The following is a 25,488-nucleotide window of genomic DNA, read 5'->3' on the forward strand; positions in this document are numbered from 1 at the left end:
GATTGGCCAGATCCCTTGTTGAAAAGAAACATTTGCATTAAGTTGTTGGCAGAGAGAAGATGAAGGCAACTACTTGTGTGAGCCCTTGAGAACAGGACTGTGATATGATGATAATGAGGAGGAGAAGGACAATGTGGTGATAAATCATTAAGGTTTTCCTCTTAAGACTATCCTAGGATATAGCTGAGAAATATTTACAGGATATTGTCGTTTTTAGACTATCCTTTGAACATCATTTTGTAGATAACTGGTTGATGATTATGAAGGATAGTTTTTAGTTATAGCTTATGTTTTTTTCTATATAAACTTTGTTGATGTTGAGCTTCTTTTCTTTATATCCTCAAACACTCTAATAAGCTTTGAGTATTAAAAATGGGTTAAATCTCAGTGGTTTCTGCTTCAGTTCTCAATAGCAGTTACTCCATTTGCAGTGTTTTAAATAAGGTTTGGTTCTGGGTAGAACTGTCAAGTGGGTCATTGGATCTGATCCTCCACTTTTTAAAAATCAGGCCTCATGTATATGTGCATAATTTGTGTTCCCAAACACTCATGCTCTTCCCTAGTCAGGGCCTAGTCTTCTTTCCTGAAAGCTTTTTCTGAGTCTGGCTTGTCTTTCTTTTTTAATCAGAGTTTATTCTCAACTAGCAGTCACACTGGGAAAAAATGAATTGGTATTAAGATATTCATAGTTGATAGGATTTATTGCGCTACCCTCCCTTCCAAAATAGTGTGTATTACCTCTAAACAAACTCTTTAAACCAGTTTTCTAGTTGAGTTTCAGAATTCACTGGAAAAGTTGGCTTAGGTTAGATTCTCTTTATTCAGAGTAAGTTCTGAAAGTGAGGCCCTCTTTCTAAAGAATTTTGAAGATCTGAGGACAATTTCTTTTTTTTTTCCCATTTATTTTTATTAGTTGGAGGCTAATTATTTTACTATATTGTAGTGGTTTTTGCCATACATTGACATGAATCAGCCATGGATTTACATGTGTTCCCCATCCCGATCCCCCCTCCCTGAGGACAATTTTTATCCTTTAAAGAGCTGAATTCTTCTCAATGGTCATCATTATTAAAACCTCACTCAAGGAGTTTGGATGTGACATTGTATAGTAGACTGACAAACATCTTCAGAATCAGACAGAACCTGGATTGAAATTGCTCAGGTCCTTGGGGAAAAAAATGGCAGTAGTAATAATTATGGATCTCTGAGTTAGACTGCTCTTATTTTAATCTCAGTTTCAACACTGTGTGGTACTAAGTTACATGACTGTTAGTACTTGTGTTTCTTCGTTTCTAAAATGAGGCAGTTACACTGGTATGTACCTCATAGGATTGTTGTGAGAATTAAATGAGATAATACCTGAAAAAGCTTTAGAAAGTGTAAAAAGTTGTCTGTCAGTCTTAACTGTTAGGTGATGTTATCTTTTTTGAGCTTTTTCTCATCTGTCGAAATGATGATAATATTATTTATGTCATAATGTTTGATAGAAAGATTAAATGAAACAGCATACAAATTGGCCTAACACAGTTCTTGATACATAGGAAGTAATTAATAAATGTTCCTTTCACTTTTTTTTTTAAGTTTCAAGTTGCATATTGTCCTGTGAAAAAAAAATATGAACATTGGAATTTATAGAACAAATAATTTGACCCACCACAATCTTGCTTCTGCCCTTACCACTGTTGTTCTTGCTACTGAAGTTTAAGTAAGTTCGTGTTACCAAATCCAGTGCACATCTTCCCTCTAAACACTGTCTTGTGTTCTTCACTGTTGAACATCATCAGACCTTGACTCATGTTGCATTATTATCTTCCTCATAGAGACCTCCTTCTACCCCTGCAACCACTCTTTCTTAGTTTCTTTCCCTGGAATTTCTTCCTCTCAGATTTTCAGTTCAGTTCAGTTGCTCAGTCGTGTCCAACTCTTTGCGAACCCATGGACTGCAGCATGCCAGGCTTCCCTGTCCATCACCAACTCCCAGAGCTTACTCAAACTCATGTCCATCGAGTCACTGATGCCATCCAGCCATCTCATTCCCTGTGGTTCCCTTCTCCTCCCACCTTCAGTCTTTTCCAGCATCAGGGTCTTTTTCAGTGAGTCAGTTCTTTGCATCAGGTGACCTAAGTATTGGAGTTTCAGCTTCAGCATCAGTCCTTCCAATGAATATTCAGGACTGATCTCCTTTAGGATGGACTGGTTGGATCTCCTTGCAGTCCAAGAGACTCTTCAAGAGTTTTCTCCAATACCACAGATCAAAAGCATCAATTCTTTGGCATTCAGCTTTCTTTATAGTCCAACTCTCACATCCATACATGACTACTGGAAAAACCATAGCTTTGACTAGACGGACCTTTGTTGGCAAAGTAATGTTTCTGCTTTTTAATATGCTGTCTAGGTTGGTCATAACTTTTCTTCCTAGGAGCAAGCATCTTTTAATTTCATGGCTGCAGTCACCATCTTCAGTGATTTTGGAGCCCAAGAAAATAAAGTCTGTTACTGTTTCCATTGTTTCCCCATCTATTTGCCGTGAACTGATGGGACTGGATGCCATGATCTTAGTTTTCTGAATGTTGAGTTTTAAGGCAACTTTTTCACTCTCTTCTTTCACTTTCATTAGGAGGCTCTTTAGTTCTTTGCTTTCTGCCATAAGGGTGGTGTCATCTGCATATCTGAGGTTATTGATATTTCTCCCAACAATCCTGATTCCAGCTTTGCTTCATCCACCCCAGCATTTCGCATGATGCACTCTGCATAGAAGTTAAATAAGCAGGGTGACAATATACAGCCTTGATGTACTCCTTTCTCGATTTGGAACCAGTCTGTTGTTCCATGTCCAGTTCTAACTGTTGCTTCTTGACCTACATACAGATTTCTTAGGAGGTAGGTCAGGTGGTCTGGTATTCCTATCTCTTTAAGAATTTTCACAGTTTATTGTGATCCACACAGTCAAAGGCTTTGGCGTAGTTAATACAGTGGAAGTAGATGTTTTTCTGGAACTCTCTTGCTTTTTTGATGATCCAGTGGATGTTGGCAATTTGATCTCTGGTTCCTCTGCCTTTTCTAAAACCAGCTTGAACATCTGGAAGTTCACAGTTCACGTACTGTTGAAGCCTGGCTTGGAGAATTTTGAGCGTTACTTTAGTTTTTAATAGAGTCCAGTCCTACGTCCTTATCTCCTCTTACTTTGTACATTTTCCTGAAACAGTCTCATTCACTTGCATTGTTTTAACTATCACCTGTACACTAACAATGCCCAGCTCAGACCTCTCTGCTGAATTTTAGATCCACAAGACTACCTATCTGCTGTACATTATCATCTGGCTGGCTGTCCTACAGGCCAAGCACAGCATGACCCAAAACAAACTTATCTTCTCTCATAAGATTGCCTTTCCTCCTGATCTTTAAAATACTAGTCTGTGGCATTGCCACCTCCTCAGTCTCCCAAAGCCAGAGTTGGGAACTGCACCAACAGGTTTTATAGAAACCCAATACAGATTTCCCAGACTGAGGACCTACCAGATTAGAGGCACCATCATTTAGTGGTTCACATACTTGCATCTTGATAGTAAAAAAGTTCTTTTCTTGGGTCTGTTACTAATTTTGCATCATCATCTGGAGTAATCATTTTGCTGTAATCACAAGACAGTTTTACCATCTGTGCCAGAAAGAGAAAATGTGTAATGATGAAATAGTGAAGTGAAATTCCTGAGTGAAAGATGCTTGGTAAATGCAACACAATGTTATTGTTATGAATAAGTAATAAGATCTGTGAAGGCACTTGGTCACCAGAATGAACACTATTATAGTGTATGGTCACCTACAAAATAGCAATAGTGTTAGTCAGTGGAAGCAGGGCAAACCAGGCAGCTCTATCATACACATACATTCAGCAACTACAGGCTCAAGTGAGAAGAATTAAATACAAAAGAGCCTTACCACCTTCACCGCTGCTCTGTTCTGCCTTGTAAAGATCTAAAAATTAAAGTCTGTGTCAAGGACTTGTTTTTTCCCTCTCATTTCCTCCCTAAAGATTAAGGCTTTCAAAGGCTTCTAGCTGCTGTGTCATCAGGAAGCTATTCTGGGTGTTGTGCCCTTGGAGGGGGAAGGGATACAATGATTCACGCTGGGCATATCTCTTTTGTGCTTTCCTAGGGATGTGTTATGGAATGTGAACTGTGTTTTTTTTTAATCACTCAGGGCCTTAGGAAGCTGTAACATCATAGCCCTATTCTTCAAGGGATCTCATTTTCCTTGACATCTGCATCTGGACTACCTTTTAGTCTTTCCACAAGGCACAGTGTGTTTGATAACCCCTTTTCTGCTGCTTGGAAATATGGAGATGCTTAACCCCCGAGATTTCTGAGCTGACTATAAGTGCAAAGATCCCCCCTTTTCCACCACTAAGAAGAAGCCTGTAGTTGGCGATATAGATGTCCCAATTTAAAAATAACAACAATGACAAAAAAGACCTCTTGTGTATGTGTATGTATATATTTGGCTATACTCTGCGGCATGTGGGATCTTAGTTCTCTGACCAGGGATCAAACCTGTGCCTCCTGCTTTGGGATCATGGAGTCTTAACCATTGGACCACCAGGGAAGTCACTGTTTATTTCTTTTCTGAATATGTAAATAACATGTGTTTTTATTTGCTGAAAATTTAAAAATTATCGAAGAGTTTAGAAGAAAGTAAGTTATTACCTTGTAGATAAGGGCAGTCCTGATCGTAAATCCGAATGTATTTGCGCAGAACAGAGGAGTAATCCTGTCCCTTTCTGTCTTAAATCCTCATGCTTGCTTTTCTTCCTTACCAGTAACTGTCCTCTGTGTCATTTCCTCCCTTCTCCCCAGAATAGGGTACTTTCATCTTCATTAAAAACCTGTGGCAGATATCTTTTCTCCTCAATTCTTTTATTTATTTATTTTTTCTTTCCTCCTCAATTATTTTCTTTTTTTTTTTTTTGTCATACATTGATATGAATCAGCCGTAGATTTACACGTATTCCCCATCCCGATCCCCCCTCCAATTATTTTCTTAACAGCGTCTACGAATTTGTCTGCTGCCTCTTGGTCAGCAGCAGCTGCTTCTCCAAACCTCTTTCTAAAAATTTTAAACCATCCTTTGTTGGCATTAAATTCTCTAGCTTTAGATCCTCCACCGTTTTTGCTTTCAGTTGTCACATGATGACTTTGCTTTTTCTTGAATCATATTAGAGTCTTTAGGTATGTCTTCCCTATAGCAATCCTGTACCAACATAAAAGCTGAGTTTCCAGTATGTGATTAAAGTTATTTCTCAAAAAGTACAAGATTTTTGTGCCTGCTGGAGTAGCTATAGCAACAGCTTCACAAATTTCCTTTTCTTTTTTTACCATAGTCCTTATACTGGATTCATTTATCTTGAAATCATGGGTAACTGCACATGTAGGCCTCAATCTGTGGTGTAGATTCGACTTTTTCTTATAATGCCATGACTTTGCTTCTTGGAAGCACTCCCAACATTGCTAGTGGCACTTCGTCTGGGTCCCAGAGTGTTGTTCAGAGTCTTTGCTATTACATTAAACACAATGGAAAATACATGAGAACTGGGAGAGGTCACTTTTTACTGCAGTATATATTTTACTGAAGAGCCGAATAGCTCATACAGATACGATTAGTGTCACATGGCATTTTGAGTGGACACTTGCAACATTTGCGCTCACAACAATAACAGGAGGTGGCTGCAAAATTATTATAGTAGTATATAATCGTGTAAAATTAACTGTGCAATTATGATTTGATGTTCTTCTATATGTTTGTTTACACTTCTCTTGACTGCAAACGGCACCATGTATGGCCCCTAAGTGTTTGTGTGTGTAAGTTTTTATAAACGTTAACTTTTCATAATAGGTATGTATATATTTTATGGTAGTAAATTATAAAGTAGGCTAGCATTTACATATGTTTTATGGATTCATGAGATATCTAACTTTCCTAATTTTTTTCAATATTTCCAAGCTATGCAGTTCATCTATGAGTTGTTTTCAAATTGTTACAAACCTTCAAAATTTTTTTCCAATATATTTATTGAAAAAATTCCACATAGAAGAGGACCCACACAGTTCAAACCTGTGTTGTTCAAGGGTCGACTGTATAACCTTCTATATCATATGCATATATTATCTCCTTAAAAGAACAATTAGAATAGTTTTTAACAATTGACCTTTAAAAGGGTGACTATCTGTATGTGTTCCTTTGATTGCTGTTGAGAACCTTTATTGTGGCAAGGGAAGGTTAGGCTTTTCTTTTTCCTCTCTTTGAATATGGATATAAGAACTGGATGTGGTCCAAAATGGTAATGATTTGTTTACCTTATGTGTTCCTGAAACAGGTGTGTTGCCGCCAGACTGATTACTGGCAGTTTGTGAAAGACATTCGCTGGCTCAGTCCCCACTCAGCCCTTCATGTGGAGAAGGTAAGAAGTAAAGGCAACCGCAAGGCTTTGTTTTCTGATGTTCTGTATGCAGAGTCTCCTAGGCTAGAGGGATGGCATATGGCAAGTTTCCTATTAACCAAGGAGAGGAAATTATCCCTGTCGGACTGATTTGGAGAGGAGGATGCTTTAAAAAATAAGCCTTGCACACTCCTTGCTCTCGGCCACTTTCCCTTCTCTAGGGAAGGGGTATAAAGTTTTGTTATTTTCAAAAGATTTGCAAATATGGGACCAGAATGAAGCTTTTCAGAATCCAGAGCAAATGGCAAGAAGTTTTCTGAATGGGTAGGGGTAAGTAGGACTGATATGTGGTAACTGTTTAAGAAGAAGAGGATACACCAAATACAAAAAAAAGTGAGGTTCCTGGAGACCAGTATCAAATGGAACCTGACACATTCCCAACAACTTTAGCTTCTGTTGTAGCCCTCTACTCTCCTGTTCTCTCAGCTCAGTATAGTAGCCCTGGTTCCCAGCCAGGGACAGAGCTCCAGCAGGTTAGGTAACTTGGCCAGAGTTACAAAACTAGTTCCAGAGCAATCACTGCCAAATATATATGTTTATTTATTTAACCCTTGGTTGTGGAAATTTTCAAGCATTGTCAAAATTAGATTAGTGAAATGAACCCAAAGTATCCATCACCCATCTCCAGTACTTACTGATTCATGACCAGTCTTGTTTCATGTGTATCACACTTACTGCCAGGTTCATTGCTGAGGCGATGTCTGGAAAAGTACCTTATTTTTAAATTATCGGGGAACCAAATTACAGGGTGGTCACTCTGGCCATTTTTTTTCTGAGAAAAGACCAGAGCACAGTGATTTTCTTACATGGATTTTTTTTTTTCTGTCCTTATCACTTTATTTTTCCCACCAAACCCCGCTCTCTAACTTTCTTTTCTTAAATGTGTTTCTATAATCATTTCCTCTTAGAAGCTACCTGAAAGTGCCATCCATACATTTTTTTTTTGCTCTGATTGTGGGCTATGAAACCTTGCTTTTAGAAATAGCCAATAGGAGTATGTTTCAAATAGAGAATGCTGTGGTGAGAACCAGAAAGAGGTGCTCAGGTGGTTTCTCTTTGGTAAAGAATCTTTGGGGGCATTTTTCCTAGATTTCTTACCCCAGGTTTTTCTTGCCTTCTTTTCTGGTTGTTGTTGTTCCGTCACTAGGTCGTGTCCAACTCTTTGTGACCCTGTGGACTACAGCACACAGGCTTCCCTGTCCTTCACCATCTCCTGGAACTTGCTCAAACTCATGTCCATTGAGTCAGTGATGCCATCCAACCATCTCATACTCTCTTGTCCCCTTCTCCAGCCGCCTTCAATCTTTCCCAGCATCAGGGTCTTTTCCAATGAGTCAGTTCTTCACATCAGATGGCCAAAGTATTGGTGCTTCAGCTTCAGCGTCAGTCCTTTCAAAGAATATTCAGGACTGATTTCCTTTAGGATTCACTGGTTGGATCTCCTTGCAGTCCAAGAGAATCTCAAGAGTTTGAACCACAGTTCAAAAGCATCAGTTCTTTGGCACTCAGCTTTCTTTATTGTCCAACTCTCACATCCGTACATGACTACTGGAAAAACCATAGCTTTGACTAGATGGACCTTTGTTGGCAAAGTAATGTCTCTGCTTTTTAATATGATGTCTAGGTTGGTCATAACTTTTCTTCCAAGGAGCACGCGTCTTTTAATTTCATGGCTGCAGTCACCATCTGCAGTGATTTTGGAGCCCAAGAAAATAAAGTCTGTTATTGTTTCCATTGTTTCCCCCATCTATTTGCCATTAAGTGATGGGACTGGATGCCATGATATTCATTTTTTGAATGTTGAGTTTTAAGTCAGCTTTCTTCCTCTCCTCTCTCACCTGCATCAGGAGGCTCTTTAGTTCTTCACTTTCTGCCATAAGGGTGGTGTCATCTGCTTATCTGAGGTTATTGATATTTTTCCCAGCCATCTTGATTCTAGCTTGTGCTTCATCCAGCCTGGCATCGTACTCTGCATATAAGTTAAATAAGCAGGGTGACAGTGTGCAGCCTTAATGTACTCCTTTCCTAATTTGGAACCAGTCCATTGTTCCATGTCCAGTTCTAACTGTTGCTTCTCGACCTGCATACCTGAAATAGAAGACTCTATGAAAGAACCCAGGGTGTCAAGTTCATTTTTCCTCTGAATATCCCAGAATAGATGCCTCTTTGGAGTTAGAACGTAAAGAGACAGATGTAGCAGCTCTGTCCTCTCCCGGAGCTGCACATTATGTCTTAACTGCTTAGTCCCTTCCCAGTGGTCCACACCAGCAGCAGGGCCATTAACCTCTTCCCTCCTTCTCCTTCCTCTGCAACATCTAGATGCTAGCTGGAGGGCACATACCTCTGATTAACTCTTCTGACCTTGCTCAGTTTAGTTTTCCTGTCATTAGGCCTCAGCCTCGCTGGATTGATCAGGATGTATGTTTTGACTCATGCTTCTTTGCCCCCAGTTTATCAGCTTGCACGAGAACGGCCAGAGCAGCACGGATGGCGTGAGTGAGCGTGCCGTGGCTGAGCTGTGGCTGCAGCACAGCCTGCAGTGCCACTGCCTCTCAGCCCAGCTCCGACCTCTGCTGGGGGACAGACAGTACATCAGAAAATTCTACACAGGTAGGTAGAGCTCACCTCTCCAGGGCTGCTGCATGGACTTCCTCATTCTCCTCCACTTTACTCTTCTTTATAGACCCACTCTTACCCTGGGGTCACATACTTTTACTTGATATCACAGAGATTCTAATCAGAAACATGTACCCAGTCTTCTCTCTAACGTCTTGTGTAAAACACAGTCACGCTTTATGCTAAGGTATTTCCCCACTCTTATACACACAGATCAATAAGAATAACTACTATGGGGGGGTAGGAAGGGAGAATGGGGACTTAGAGTGTCTTAATGTGGACAGAGTTTCAGTTTAGGAAAGTGATGGGGAGAGAGATGATGGTGAGAGTTGCACAACAACGTGAATGTACTTAGTGTCACTGGCCTGTATAGCTAAACATGGTTAAATAGTAAGTTTTATATTATGTGGCTTTTACCACAATAGACAGCATTAATAAAAGAATTTTTACTATTCACTGAGAGTTTTCTATGTTCTAGTCAGTGTTATCTATATTTTATACATACATACCTAACAGTAACTCTTGAGAGTTGGGTATTAATACCCCTATTTTCTAATCAGAAAAGCAGAGCTCAGAGGAGGTCAGGTGATTGGCCAGAGTCACCTAAAGCCAGAGATCACATCTGGGTCTTTCTGATTTTGCAGCCTCTTGTCATAGCCTCTTTGCTATCCTGCACATGACTTAGCCTCTTCTGTACTTTATTTGTCCCTGGTTTCCCTCTACCCACAGTGATGTGATTCTCCTTATCTTTGCCTTTTCCCTCTCTCTTTCCCTGACCTTCTCCCAGGGCCATATAGGGAGGCTGACGTTCTCTCTAAGGGCTCCATCACTGCAGTAGTTTTCTCTCCCCAGATACTGCTTTCCTGCTAAGCGACGCCCATGTCACGGCCATGCTTCAGTGCCTGGAAGCAGTGGAACAGAACAACCCTCGCCTGCTGGCTCAGATTGATGCTTCTATGGTAAAGGGGGAAAGGAATTATCTGTGTCTGTTTTCTGGCCTCCTAGACCTCACCATGATGCAATCCTGTGTAGCAAACTACTTCACTTAGGCAATTATGAGCTGAAAGGCTCTCATTAAAAACAAACAGAAAACTTAGAAAAAGGAGAGGAGGTACCATTAAGTATCTGTTGAAGTAAAAAGCCTATTTGTAAGCAAGCTTAAGTCTATTTGAGGAGGCAGTTGTCTGTTTCCTTTTTTTTTATCCTTAAAAAAATCTTTAGTTTGAGTAAGCACCTCCTGAAGGGCAGGCTTGATAAAATGGCAGAGGGATGATTGTGAATCAAGCTGACTGTAGATAGAGCATCAGATGTAGTGCGGCCTAATGTTACGTAGGATCATTTCTTCCAAGGAAATTTTGTTATTTTGTGTTGCTTATTTTTCACTCTCCAGGTCACTCATCCCATCACTAATATCAGTGCCTCAGCTAGAATGGAATCACAAGCCCTCTTTCTTTTGTGAAGGGATCCCCTATCTCTCCTGGTTTTAAAATTTTGATTCTTGCTTGCCACCTATTGTATATTCTCTACATGCCAGTCATGGTGGTATGCACAATGCATGTATCATCTCATTTAATCCTCACAACTCTGTAAAGTAGACATTAATCTCATTTTATAAAGGAGGCAAAAAAAATAAATAAATAAAATAAACGAGGCCACTGAGGGACAGAGTAGATAAATCATTTGCCCAGAGTTTGGACCAAATAACTTGTGATAGGGCCTGGCTTTGAGCCCCAGTGTATCTGACTTCTGACTCCTCGTGCATAGACTTAAGCCCTTTGCTGTGTTGCCGTCAGAATAAAGCACTCCTGGTCTAATCACCAAAGATTCCAGCTGCAGAAGCCATGATGTTTGCCAGGACTTTGAGCTTTCAAAGTTGTGTGCTGTGGTAGAGGGTACCTGTGCTGTCTCTACAGGCCGTGGCTGCAGTTCAGTTTCTGCCAGGGTTTCTATAATACTGTGCCCTTCCTCTGAGGGCCACTATCCTTGATTCTGACACTTTTTTTTTTTTTTCTATAGTTTGCCAGAAAGCATGAGAGTCCACTCCTGGTGACAAAGAGCCAGAGCCTGACAGCTCTGCCTGGTTCCGCACACACCCCTTCAACCAACAGTGCTCAGCATTCCTACTTTGGGTCCTTCTCCAGTCTCCACCACCTCCCCCACCACAGCTTAGGTATGGGAGCAGTGAGGGATTGTGAAGACATGTATCTCCAGCCTTGGAAAACAGAGGACACAGTGGTTGCTCACCCACTGGCTATGATAGAGCCTCTGGTCAGTGCAGTTTGTCACACTTCATGTCTCAGTATGGAAGTCTTAAAGAGGAGTATAGCAACTAGCCTAAGATAATTCAGTAGAATCATTAAAGTAACAGAGGAAAGAGATGTTTTTATTTTCCCCTGGGTTTCTAATCCACATCGCCAAGTAGGCATTTCAATAATAATAGCTAACATTTCTTCAGTGCCTGCCACATGTCAGGCTCTGTTGTCATCAATTTGTTTATATTATCTCATTTAATCCTCAAAACAGTCCTACGAGGTAAGTGTTATTATTATTACTCATTGAGCATTATTATTGCTCATGGGGAATGCATACTGGTAAGCAAAGAAGCCACTGTCTCAAGAGCTCATGCTTTTGGCCTAGCTGCTTCTCAGTAAATTTTACTTACTTTGAATGACTTAACCTTTTCTGAGGTGACATCATATGTCCTGGGCATCCCCATTTAGGGAGTTCAGTCCTTAGCTTTGGAGTTCATACATACCAGCTCAAAAGCTCCCAGCTCACCTTTCCCTTCCCTTTCTTTTCATATCCTAGAAAGAAGATCTACTTCCTTTTCACTCTCTGGCCCACCCCGAAAACCTCAAGAAACCAGAGGGCATGTCTCAGCAGCAGAGGATCAAACTGTCCTAGACCCTCTGCTTCCAATCACTGCATTAGCCAAGGACTCTCCCGCGACCCCCAATGAGATGAGCTCCAGCACTCTGACCAGCCCCTTGGAAGCATCCTGGGTCAGCAGCCAGAATGACTCCCCAAGTGATGCCAGCGAGGGGCCTGAGTACCTGGCCATCGGCAACCAGGACCCCCGGGGCCGGACCGCCAGCTGTCAGAGTCACAGCAGCAATACCGACAGCAGCAGCTCCAATTTGTTCTCCTCCAGCAGCTCCCAGAAGCCAGAGTCTGCTGCTGCTTCCCTAGGGGACCAGGAGGGAGGTGGGCAGAGCCAGTTGTCTAATATCCTTCGCAGATCTAGCTTCTCAGAGGGGCAAACGCTCACTGTCACCGGAGGAACAAAGAAGAGCCATACTCGCTCCCATTCGGACACCAACATTGCCTCCAGAGGAGCCCCAGGTAATGATAACCACCAACCGCGTGTCAGTAAGGTGGCCTCCGAAATTTCTAGTGGAAGGGAGATTTGTTCTTAAGGGTCTTCAAGTGGCAGGAAGAGAAGTTATTTTTCTGAAGAGTATAAAGAGTATCCTGCTTGTAGTGGAAAAGAGAAGTTTGTAATATAATGTGGATACCTAAATCCAAAATCTCTCTGAGGATACTTACGTTTGTTCCTTTATACATTGCTAAATAGTAAGTGTTTTCTTGGATTCTTTCATAATTCTTTAGCATCAGAGGATAGTGTGACTAATCACAGTCTAAGTTTTAAATGTGTCTCTCAGACAGAGGGGAAGTACTAATGAGCTTTAAAAATAATCCTGTTAAATTCTTTCCCTGAGAAGTTTGGTCAGAATATAATAACAATTAGAGAGAGGCAAACGGATACTAGGATTCCCTGATTAACACTAGAGACGTAGTGAGTGTCGGGTGACGGGACCTAGTAAACAAGTAGGTGGGCTGACCGCTGCATCAGTAATTCAGGCTGAAAGGCAGTCGGGTAAGGAGGCCTTGGCTACTGGGACCACCCTCACACAAACACCAGCTGGTAGCAGAGAGCATCCCAGGCACGGCCAAGGTGGGTGTCGCTGCTTTTGCTGTTTCCCTGCCATCATCTTTCCTAGGTTGTTGGTGTCTGGCAGTCTTTGGTTGGGTTTCATTTGTAAGAACATCTCCATAAAAGCAAGTGTAACATGGACCTTTGTGCTCAAATCCAGTTCTGGGTGGAAAAGCTTTGGAAATAAAATATCAAAATAAAGCAGAAAAATTAAGAGCATAAAAGGAAGATATTTACAACTAGAGCTGCTGTTGATTTCTGTTTATAATTTCTAAAAGGTGAGAGCTAAGGCCCTCATCTGAAACTTTCTGAATTTCGTCTCTGTTTTCCCCTCAAGAATGTGGGTTGGCTCATTGGAACTGGTTCAGAAACCAAGAAACCTCCAATTCAAAGTCCGTCTTCCCATGAGCCTCCTTAGATGTGAAGAGTGCACAGGTTAGACCCTTACTTTGCATCTCCTGGAGCAGATGTGGTGTCTGCTCTACTCCAGGTTGCTGGCCTTTGAGTATGTAAAACTCCCCTCTCCCCATTCTTGAATCTATGTGGATTCCAGAAACCACAGTAACCTGCATTGGAAAAGGGAGCCAGAGAAAACCTAAGCAGGAGGGTCTGAGGGAGTATGGGTCCTGTGCAGCTTCTCATACGTGTCATCCCTCCATCTGTACTAGGGTTCCCTTGCAGGAGTTACACCTCCACCTTTGCTGGATAAAAAGACACTCTTTTTCTCACTCTCTGTTCTCATTTTCTGGACTCTCCTCTGCACCTGTCTGTCTACATACAGGAGGCCCCAGGAATATCACCATTATAGTTGAAGATCCCATTGCAGGTTTGGGAGCCAGTCCTCCTCTTTTCTGTCCACCACCCCCTGCCTCCTTTTGCTCCTCTGTGACCATCTTGCTTAGTGCAAAACTTCCTTTTCCATTCTGGTGTCAATCAAGCCTGGCTAGTCTGGTCCTGTTGTGATGCTTGGACCTGGTTATAAAATGATACCAATATTTTATGTGATATGTTTTCTGCTTATGACTTCCAAATGCCTCATTCCTTCTTTCAGCAGCTTTTGGGAGGTAGAATTCATACTAGTCAATCCTGTATTGCCTGGAGGTGAAACTGAGGCCTGCTATTTGTTAAGACATCATGATGAATCAATGGCAGAATTTTTCTTATAACTGAGTACTTATTATGATTTACTTTATTTTCCTTGAATTAACACCAGAATATGTTTTCTCCTCTTTCTGTGGTCTTGGATGTGAGTGCATGTTTTTGCCTCGCCTGGACTCCCCTGTTTCCTTTTTCTTTTATTTGTCTTCCTTCTCCTGTAAAATCCACCTCCTCCAGCCCTACCCCTTCATTCCAGCCATCGCAATAGATTTTTCTAGTGACTTAAGTCTGTGTCTTTGGTTTTCACAGTGGTATTCAAACTGCATGTGTGTTCCATTCTGGGTACATAATGCATGGAGATACTGATGCTGGAATGTGTCTGCAAGGCAGAGTGGTGAGGGTGAACTGAAAATGATGAATGGCTGAAGACCATTCATAACTGGGTATGTTAGCATGGCAAAGAGGTTAAAGAGAGACAAGCCTGCAAGACTTTTGTTTAGAAGAGCATTGCCCTTAAGGAGATGAGAAACTGAGATGACAGATTTCAAGTCAGAGTGAGGAAGTTCTGAGAATTAGAGCTGATCAGTTGAATGGCAGCATCAGGAGGTAGTGAGGTCAGTGAGCAAAGCTGGACAGCCTTTTCATATGCAGCTTCTCACACGTGTCATCCTTCCCTCTGACTAGGGTTTTCCTGGTGAGTGAACAGGATGCTGGTATTGGAGTGTGTGTTGTGCCCTGAGTTTGACTCGGGACCTCCGAGGTTGTCTCTGAGTCATGACTTCTCACCATGACATCACGGTGACTGCTGGTGTGTAGTGAGGAGCAGAGCCCACTGCCAAGGCCACCAGGGGACACAGAGTTATTGCTTACCATATAGGAGCATTTTTTGTGAGAGGAGCAGTTGACAAATTGGCACCATCTGTCAGGGAAATGGGTTGGATGCTGCTCATTCATTCATTTTCCCAGCGCGTCCTGCTCTTTTCCCAGGCACCCACCTGCTTTTCTGCCTGCTAGTCCTTCTGTGGCGCTGGGAAATTTTGTGTTTCCCTTTGGAGAAGATCAGTTTCCACTTCCTTCGAACTGTGCCTGCTGCTGTTCCTCCCTTTTCAGTTCTCAACGTTCCTTGAAAACTTCTACCCAGACACTTCTACCTTGCAACCTTCTTTTGAAACCCCTCCCTTCCTTCTCCAGGAAGGCTGAGTCCACAACCCTGGGGCTGAGCCCCTTGGTTATAGGGCCATCATCCTTGGCTTCTCTAGCATTGTTTTGATGCTTCTTCTAAGGGTATTGCTGGGTGTTGTTTTGTTATTCTGCCAGTTCAAAAATAGGTTAAATTTGTAAGTATGACATTTATATTTCAGGTTCAGGAGAGGCCATATCCTAGTATTTTTTTTAGTGACTTTAATCCTTCTGATATTGTTCTAAAGTCTAGTGTCAAGGATCAGAAAAGCTGCAATGTGTTTGTGAGAACTGTTTTCTAAACTGGTTTATCAAGAGGGCAGAAATTGGCTGATATTCCTGAAACACTTGGTAAGAAGATGGAAGAGGAGAGAACCGATCATGAATCCATGTTGATTTCTTTTTTGCGTTTGTGTTGCTGCCTTTCAGGTCTCGTTTGCTCTCTTTTCTCCTTAGAATACACTGACTTCCCACCTCCCTCCCTCCGTGTGGTCCTGCATTCTTGGATTGTGTCCTGTTGGTGTGCCACCTCTCTCCTGTCCGGGAGGGCGTGGGGAATGGGAGCAGTTAGATATTGAAACTCCAAGGTTGGGAATATATGTGTTGCTCACCTCGTATGTGTGTTTTTACTCCCTGGTGGCCACTGACACTAGAATCCTGCAGTGATAAGTCGAAGTTGAGAGGCCCCTTGTCCTACTCTGGTCAAAGCAGTGAAGTCAGCACACGCAGCTCTCTGTACATGGAGTATGGTAAGTGAGCACTAGGAAGGCCAGGCTGCAGTCGTGTCTTGGCTCTGCTCCCCCCGGGCCTGCCACTCTCTGAGCTGTGGCTCATCTTAGCTCTGTGGAGGGCGCACACCATACAGTCTCACCCTCCCCTTCATCATTTTCAACCCCTGTGCTAGAAATCACATGGCCCCACCATTTTTTCTTGCTCCTCTCTGCTGTAGGAGTCCCACCGTCTCATGCTGTGGGTGTTACCACCGTGACTGTCTGGTGAGCCAGCTACAGTGGCTCTCTGAGTGGGTGAGACCTTGAAAAGAGGCCTTTGAGTGTCTGAGCCTAATGACCAGAAGATCAACTCCACATTGAAATTATCCATAGGAAGAAGACATTTGTTTCCTTGTCTGACTCACAGCACAGGTTTTTTTGTGTTTTTTTGTGGGTAGGAGGATGCGTAAGTCATCTTTAAATTTAGGTGGTCAAAAGGTGGTCTCCAGGCTCTCTCCATTTATTCCACCATTCTCTAACCTAGGCGCTTAGTGCTTTGGGATTCTGAGATTCAGAGAAACTCCTTTAGAAGGTAGACATCTTTCTAACCTATTATTGGGAAAGACTTGTGAGCATCTTTAGCATTAAAATCATCAGATCTCTCAAAGAAGCTTGGCTGTAAAGAAAATTTGCTTTTCAAAGCCAGGGCTTTTGACATCCACATTCCATTTTCCCACAGAGGGCAGTCAGTACCTGTGTTCGGGAGAAGGCATGTTCCGAAGACCATCAGAAGGACAGTCGCTTATCAGCTACCTATCTGAGCAAGACTTCGGCAGCTGTGCAGACCTGGAAAAGGTGAGGACACTAAGGAGCCACTGAAAAGCCCGTGAAGGCAATGGCACCCCACTCCAGTACTCTTGCCTGAAAAATCCCATGGACGGAGGAGCCTGGTGGGCTGCAGTACATGGGGTCGCTAAGAGTCGGACACGACTGAGTGACTTCACTTTCACTTTTCACTTTCATGCATTGGAGAAGGAAATGGCAACCCACTCCAGTGTTCTTGCCTGGAGAATCCCAGGGACGGGGGAGCCTGGTGGGCTGCCGTCTATGGGGTTGCACAGAGTCAGACACGACTGAAGCAACTTAGCAGAAGCAGCAGGGAGATCCAGCCAGAGGGGTATGGTGTCATTTGTCCTAAACAGGTTTTGAGTGCACAGCTATAACATGTGTGTAGACTACAATACAGAGAAGTCACCATAAAGATAAGCTCAACAACTTCTATCCTTGGATAACTCTTCAGGGAGCTTATGCTCCTCACTGAGTCCAAAAATATTACTGATCTTGCCTTAAAAGCTCCCTTGGGCAGAGAAACATTGAATTTTAGTCACATGACCTTGACCCTGGGACCTTAGATAAAGACTGTCCCTGAAATCGATTTCTCTATTTTGTTCTAAGGCTCAGGTATGTAATAAATAAAATGTCCCTGTAGCATTTTATGGGCTTCCCAGGTGATACTATTGGTAAAGAACCTGCCTGCCAGTTTAGGAAAAACTTACTTCTCTGTCATATTTTTATGTGAAAAGTGGGACAGGAAGGCTGCGCATGGTCAGATACAAGAGCAAAGAGAACCTGGAGCAGATTTTCTGGCCATCAGCTTTCTTTCCAGTGGCAGTGTGCATTTCCCCTGGGTGTTTCGAATGAAAGCAGTGCATATCTTGGAAATTCTTTCCAAGAGACCAGTCACTGGGGTGTCCGCTTGTTGGCGCTCTCCTTCCCCAGGAGAATGCCCACTTTAGCATATCGGAGTCTTTGATCGCTGCCATCGAGCTGATGAAGTGCAACATGATGAGCCAGTGCCTAGAAGAGGAGGAAGGGGAGGAGGACAGTGACAGGGAGATCCAGGAACTGAAGCAGAAGATCCGTCTTCGTCGCCAGCAGATCCGCACCAAGAACCTGCTCCCCGGGTACCAGGAGATGGAGCATGGAAGTGAGTGAGGCTGTGAATGCCTGTTCCTACCCCTTCAGGGCTTCTGGATAAGACATGGTACCTCATGGGCTTCCTTTTCTGTCTTTATATGTTCACGTGAGATGTTATACCCAAGCCAAGGGTTCCTCTGCTGTCAGAAAGATTTTCTGTATTGTTCTGATTTTTTTTTTCCTACTAGACCAGAGTCCTGGAGTTCATTTATGTTCTCCCTCAGACACAGCTTCCAAAAAATAGGTTTCTGATATGAGGAGAACTGAGGCCACTGGTTGCAGATTCCCTTTCCAGAGAGCAGTATTTCCTGCTTATGTGAAACTTTTAAGGAGATCAAACAAGAAAGGGAAACCAGAGCTGGTTTCCATTTCCCCAGCATAACTGCCAGTCAAGCTTCTGTTTACTTTTCTATTGAAGTCCTACCAGTTTGCTTTTACTGTGACCCTAGAAAGTGTCAGACACCTCTTTCTGTCCTGTTCATTTCTTTTTTTTTTTTTTTATAACGTTAACAGGCTTTCGGCTCACTTCCAGCAGCTCCCAGTTCAGTTCACGTGATTCAGCACAGTTCTCTGACTCTGGCTCTGCTGATGATGAGGTTGATGAATTTGAAATCCAAGGTATGATTTAACACTTTTCAAGGGAGCTTTCATTAACTCTTTCAGTTTGGAATCATAGATGGAGAAGCTTTGCCTAAATAGGGAGTCTTCAGTATGGTTCTTTATGGAATGTTGTCAGCTGTTGTAAGGGATAACTTCTCTTGTTAAAAAAGCAAAACCTAAAAAAAAAAAAAAAAAGCAAAACCTATTTAACATTTAAGCAGAAAAGAACACTGAAAGGAAGTGTTCCAGTAGAGTGGGCTGGCTGTCGATGTCACCCTGGAGTTTCTTCCTCAATTGCACCTTTCTCTCAAACTCTTGCTCTAATTCCTCCTCCTAGCAGTCCAAAGCTGGCCCACACCTACATGAAATTAGAATCCTATTCTCTTGTGCCCCATAATACAAATGAAATTGTTTTGAACTGTTTAAAAGGAGCTTTATTATAATCATAAAATAAAAGGAAAAAAAGAGTCCCTGGCAGGGAAAAAGCAAACCGGAGGCAAGTTTTTTTTTTTCAAAGTGGAGCTTTATTTTCTGCCCTACCCACGCTAATTTGCATAGCAGAATCACAGATTCTTATGAGCTTCTGCTTAGAGAAAAGGAGGGGCTCTTACCTGGAAAGGCAGTTGTGTTAAATCAGGTTGACCCATGATTAGTAGGTTAATCCATGCCTGAAAATCATAAATTTCTTCATCTTTCTATCAGTGCAACCAACAATTGAACAAACAGAAAACCAAACAGTTCAGGGACATAAGCTCTCACCCTACGACTGGAACCAAGAGTAATTTTCTTATAGAGGTGTGTCTGTAGATCTCCACTGTAACATGATGATGAATAGATCTTTTATTGCATGAGGCTCTGACTTCCTGTTTATACCAATTTCGAGAACCCATTCAGCTCCAGGTGTGGTAGCTGGGTTTCTTCTCCATTCAGAAATACAGTTTTTACATATATTTTTCCAGGTCTTTGGGAAGTCTTCCTTCTTTTTTCTCCTTAATGCATCTGGTTTCTCTTTATAACAGTAACAAATAGTCACTTAAAACTTTTTTTTTGGTATGTGGTTTTCCAACAATTCTCCAGTTCTCTATACGCCAACTGAATGGCCTACATTTCAGTTCTGACACTAATTCCTGGGGTTAACACAGAGCCCACAGATCTAGGGTTCAATCCCACAGGACGGCTCCATCTTTAGATGCTAGCTGCCAGTAGGGTCACCAGGCTGCCTGTACTTCTCTGTGACCAACTGCAAACCCGAGGGTTCCTACAACTCCCCATTCAGTTTTGATAATTCAGTAGAATGACTCATAGAACTCAGAGAAGCACTCTATGATTATAGTTTATTATAAAGGATACAAATGAGTAGTCACATGAAGGAGAGGTTCATAGGGCAAGGTCCCAAAGTGTCTTCAGCTCAGGAACCTCTGTCTCCATGGAGTCAGGGTGTGCCACTCTCCCAGTACATCGACCTGTTCACCAACCAGGAAGCTCTCCCAAACCTCATCATTATCAAGGTTCATTAAGTAAGCATGAATAATTAAATCATTGGCCATTGGTGACTGAGTTCCTGCTGCTGCTAAGTCACTTCAGTCGTGTCTGACTCTGTGAGTTCCTGAGGTGGGACTAAAAGTTCTAATCTTCTAATTACCTTTTTCTTCTGGCAACCAGCCCCTTCCTGAAGCTGTCTAGGTGGCCCCACGAGTCATCTGATTAACTTAAACTCAGATTTAATGGAAAAGGGCTCATTATGAATAATAGACATTCCTATCACTTAGGAAATTTCAAAGTTTCTAAGAGCTCTATGCCAGAAACTGAACAGAGACCAATATACATATATATAAATATACATATATATATTTAATATATATATTTATAATATATAACAATAATAACAGTATAATATATAACAATTTATATATATATATATATATATAAATAAATCCTAACTGTGGATGTAGATTTCTAAAAACAGTGTCAGCTAGCATTTGGAGCAAAAGTCAAGTCCTGATTCCAGGAACATGTGGTATAGAACTGTCATTCTCATGAATTTACTTCCTGTCTTAATACTAAAGGGCCCCCTTTTATAATCATTATTACACAGATGGTAGTGAAGGATCTAACCTGACTCAAATGTCAAAGAACGGACTCTCAGTGTCAGTGGCCTCGCTGTTTTCAGGTAGCCTGTGTTAGAAGCGTGGGTGTGTTCATACATGCATGTATGTGAATGTTGGCACCAGCTTTTGTACATACCTGTGACTTGTCAGTGTTATGAGAACCAAAAGGTCTAGAGAACTGTCTGGAGAAAACTGAACTTAAGCCAACCAGGAATGATTCACTTCTTTTCATTTTTAAAAAATTTTTTTTTTTTTCATTTTTTAAAAATTTTTATTGGAGTATAGTTGATTTAAAAGCATTGTGTTAGTTTCTGCGGTACAGCAGAGTGAATCGGCTATACATATATGTATAGCCACTCTTTTTTAGACTGTTTTCCCACATAGGTTATTACAGAATACTAAGTTCACTGTGCTGCACAATAGGGCCTTGTTAGTTACCTATTTTATATATAGTACTATATATGTATCAGTCTCAACCTCCCAGGTCATCCCTCTACCCCTTTCCTCCCAGTCACCATAAGTTTGTTTTCTACATACCTGTGACTCTGTTTCTGCTTTATAAATAAGTTCATTTGTACCATTTTTTGATACTCCTTTTCTTCTTCCTCATGACTTCAACAAGCCTCCTCTCTGAGATGTCCTTGTTGATTCTTCTCTATAGAGATTCTTTTAGATTAATGGTCATTGTGGCTGATGGAGGTAATGGACAATGTAGAAAGAAGTGGTCAGGTGAAGAAATTATAATTCACACCGAAAGCTAAGTTACTGACACACATTTAGACAGCAAAAGTCAGATAGAATGGTATAGAAGAAGCTTAGAGTCTTCAGAGTTTTGAATTTGCAGAGCCAACTTTCAGGAAGCTACCTCTTCTGCTACTTTGTTTACAATTAGGACTTACTGCTGCAAATGTTTGGTCTTAGTAACTGCTTTATGATTCAAACAAGTAGACTTTCTGTAGATGGGGTTAACCGAAAACAAATAGTAGTTGTCTGTTCAAAGTGGCTTTAAAACACACAAACAACAAAATTCAGGCTTTTATTAATTAATAAATATTTTATTAATTTAAAATTTTAATTAGCAGTTTAATATTGTCAGCCACTTAAGTTTGAAATAACTGTATGTACAAGATTAATTTAAGATTTAGAGAAATAAAAGTAATTAGGTACCTTTTACTTCTAAACTGTTATAATTTATTCTAACATAGTCTGACTTGAGAAGTAGCAATCCTCAGTCACATTTTATTATTTTTTTGGCCACGCCTTGTGGCTTGTGGCATCTTAGTTACCTGACAGGGATGGCACTTAAGCCCCAGCAGTGAAAATTCTGAGTCCTAACCACTGGACTGCCAGGGAATTCCCCTAACTCACTTTTAAACTGATTTCTGGGACTTCCCTGGCGGTCAAGTGGTTAAGATTTCACATGGTTTCAATCCCTAGTTGGGGATGGTTGAGGAACTAGGACCCCACATGCTGGGTGACAAAAAGAACCAAAAATCAAACCAAAAAAAGTGGTTTCTGATATGTTTACAACCACAGTCCTTTGCATATGCATTTACTGTCAGCTACTTCTTAATTAGGGCATATTCAATCTGCTTTAACCATAAAGCATACTTTTATTTGGGCTTCCTAGCATCCTTTCTTCCCCCATTTTGGGTGCTTTAAAGTATTTTTTATAAACCAAGAATATGAAGTATTTTTCAACTAAAGTACTACTTTTTCTTGTGACCCACCATCCCACACATTTTGAGGGCTTGGTGGGAAAGCAGGTGTCTCCAAAGTAGTGATTTAACTTTCTACACACAGATTCCCGATTATGAAAGCATAATTTGCAGTTCATTTTTCTCTGCTCTAGGTTTCCTTATTGCTTTCTGTTCTTTCTTATTTGTTTCTGATCTTTAAGCAAGTTTATCACTAGTACTAAAGTCTTTCTAAAAAGTGTCAGTATAGTTCTCATCAGCAGTCTTTCTGATCATGTCTAGAGGTTTCTTTTTGATCACCTTGGGTAATATATGCTATTGAAGGGTCTCTTTGGATTCTATCAAAGGAAGGTTACTTAAGCATCATACTGTAGACATAATCTATGATAAATATTCTGCATAATTATAATACTTTGATTAAAATGATCACTTTCTTAGATCCTATTTCAGCAAGTAGACCTTATGGAGACAGAAGTGTTTGTGAAGGAAATAGATTTGAAAGTTACTTCTTCCTTGCAGTAAAGTGGATATAAACTTGTAATCATAGAAAGCTTAGTATTCATTAACACCTATTCCATTTTTAAAAAACAATCTTACTAAGGAATAATTACTTATCAGAATCCACTCACTTTAGGTATACAACTCACTAAGTTTTAGTAAATGTACCAAGTTGTCAGCCACCACCGTATTCTAGTTTTAGAACATTTCCATCATCCTCAGTAAGATCCCTCTAATGCCCATTTATAGTTAATTTACCATTTATAGTTAATTTACATTTGCACCCCAAGCCCCAGTCCACCACTAATCTATCTATATAGAGTTGCCTTTTCTGGACATTTTGTATAAATGCAGTCATACAGTATGTGATCTTTTGTGTCTGGCTTCTTTCACTTCATCTGTTTCTTCTGATGATATTTGCCAAATTGATACAATATCTTTCACAGGCTCCTGATGCCAGTTAATTTTCTCAATTTCTTTGGTTTTTCGGGTTTTGTAGTTCCGTTTTTTCCTTCCTTCTTCCTTTTCCACTGTAACTTCATCAGTTCTTCTTTAATCTTCCTTTTTCTAGAATTTCAGTCTTCCACATAGATGTACCTTGTCAGGGTCCGTTCAGGAGACACACACCACACGACAATTTGAATAGGGAAAATTTAATATAAAGAATCATTAACTCTAGTGGGGGATTGAAGTAATGGGAGACTGGCTCATAAGGAGTAAAGAGAACGCTAAAGAATACAGGAATAGCAGATATAAGCAGTAGTCACCATCTCTAGGGCCGAAGTAGAGGCCACAGGGAGGGAATGTAGAAGAGGGCCATACCCCCAAGTCTGAGGTCCAGGCCTCCTTGCGCACTGGATGCTGGAGAAGTTCTCAGAAGCTGCAGAGCTGCCCTGAGAGTGTCAAGTGATGTTGTTCATGAAAGCTGCCATGCCAACAGCCCTCACCAGGAAACCATTCTCTGGGGTGCTGGGGGAGGCTGCCCCCAGGGAGTGTTGTTCCTCAGAACTCAAGAGGTGTTGGGGGAAGGGGAAGTGGTTCATGGGAGGTACCAGGCCTGCAGCACCTGCTCTGAAGCTTTCCCAGGAGGTGCAAGGGAAGCCATTTATGAAAAATACCACCGGTGGCACTCTGCCGCACAGCCTCTGAAGCCATGCTTACCCTGGGGAGTCACTTGCACTTTAGGAGTCTGCTTAGGGGAGCACACAGAAGCCGCGAGAGAAGCTGCTTCCTCCTCCAGTGTTTCTCCAGCGCCCTCTGCTGGCAAAGCCTCACTGTGTGCCAGCTGGCAGAAGAGGCGTGTTTTCAAGTCCAACTCCATTGTCACAGAGCAGACAAAAAGAAGGGCAGGTTTGGAGCCAAAAGGCAACGAAGAAGTTCATGAACTATATTTTTGGCAAGTTTAAAAATTATATCCAATTCAAGGTAATTGGTTGCTCCTCCCCACCCTCCCTCTTTTAATAATTTTTTTTCTCCTTCTAAGACAAGAGTAGTTGTGGTTCTCCATTTTAAAGTGTTTCCTCTTGAATCAGCAGTTGCAGAAAATTCATTAGAATTGGATTTCTGAATGTTGGGTATCCCCTTATCTGCTGAAAGGAAAACAGGTTGAAACCCACCATCAGATTGGCCAGTAAATTCTGAAGTTGACTGTCTTCTTGTGCCTTGCTTGTTTTATTTAAAAATGTGCAGATTTTGCCAGGGTACAGGATTTTAAGCATTTCTTCCCTGATCATTCCAATGCCCGTGTCTGGACATACAAAAATTCTTCTTATAACATGTCATTATTTTGTTGTTGTTTGCTTTTATATCGTTGAACTTACCCAGTCCACAATAATAGCTTTATCCTATCTAAAGCATCAGAAACCCTTGAAATCATTAAAGAATTGATCAATTCTCCTTAAATAATTGATAAAACATTTCATAATTATGTTAACTTCCATTTGGAAGGAGAGCTTCTCAGACTTCATTCTAAAGTGCTCTCATTTGGGGTACATTTAACTCATTCAGTTGAGTAGCTTTCTTTTCTCTCTTTACTCCTTAATTATCTTAGACCCTGATCTACTTTTACCCAGATCTTCAGCTAGTGTTCCAACCACACTAAGCTAATCATCTGCTTGAATTGACTGGAGAGTGAGCAGGGTGCAGCAGAGGCCTAGTAACCACAAGGCTTTCATGGCACTGACCGTGACAGGTGTGATGTCCCTTTGGTATCAGGCACTGCCTCTCTCTCTCCACTCTTGGGGTAAGATCCTCGCTTCCAAACTTGTGTAACCTTCTGCACTCTTGGAAATATTCATGATTAGCTAGGATATTACTGTACCTCTAGTAAAAATGAAGAAATAGGATTAAGTATGACTTCACTTTATTTTCCAAAGAAGGAAGACTTTTTTTCTCTCAAAGAATGTGAGGATAAAGAACTGCTAAATAGATTTTATGAAGACAGTGGTTTTCAGCAACCATGAATTGTCCACCACCTCTCCTCTCTGGCATGCCATGTTTTCTTTAGTAGCCTGGCCCTCAGTAATCACTGTTAGCTCTTTACTCAAGGATATCTAAGATTTTCTCTTCTTTTTCCTTTTCT

General features: G+C 41.4%; 1 protein-coding gene across 8 annotated transcripts in view; it reads left to right on the top strand.

The window, feature by feature from the left end:
• The window catches only part of RUBCN (rubicon autophagy regulator), a 61,607-nt gene that overhangs the window by 24,616 nt on the left and 11,503 nt on the right, over positions 1-25,488 (top strand). For 4 of the 8 annotated variants that reach the window (XM_043473235.1, XM_043473229.1, XM_043473238.1 and 1 more), the window contains 11 exons: positions 6,368-6,451; positions 8,941-9,100; positions 9,959-10,065; positions 11,123-11,276; positions 11,915-12,448; positions 13,822-13,866; positions 15,971-16,066; positions 16,767-16,882; positions 17,807-18,014; positions 18,518-18,622; positions 20,700-20,774. In XM_043473235.1, the coding sequence (XP_043329170.1) occupies positions 6,368-6,451; positions 8,941-9,100; positions 9,959-10,065; positions 11,123-11,276; positions 11,915-12,448; positions 13,822-13,866; positions 15,971-16,066; positions 16,767-16,882; positions 17,807-18,014; positions 18,518-18,622; positions 20,700-20,774 (1,684 nt within the window). The remainder of the gene's footprint in view (positions 1-6,367; positions 6,452-8,940; positions 9,101-9,958; positions 10,066-11,122; positions 11,277-11,914; positions 12,449-13,821; positions 13,867-15,970; positions 16,067-16,766; positions 16,883-17,806; positions 18,015-18,517; positions 18,623-20,699; positions 20,775-25,488) is intronic. The other 4 variants (XM_043473232.1, XM_043473231.1, XM_043473233.1 and 1 more) reach the window with 4 other exon arrangements.

The sequence above is a fragment of the Cervus canadensis genome, chromosome 7, assembly GCF_019320065.1.
Source record: "Cervus canadensis isolate Bull #8, Minnesota chromosome 7, ASM1932006v1, whole genome shotgun sequence".
Classification (NCBI taxonomy): domain Eukaryota; kingdom Metazoa; phylum Chordata; class Mammalia; order Artiodactyla; family Cervidae; genus Cervus; species Cervus canadensis.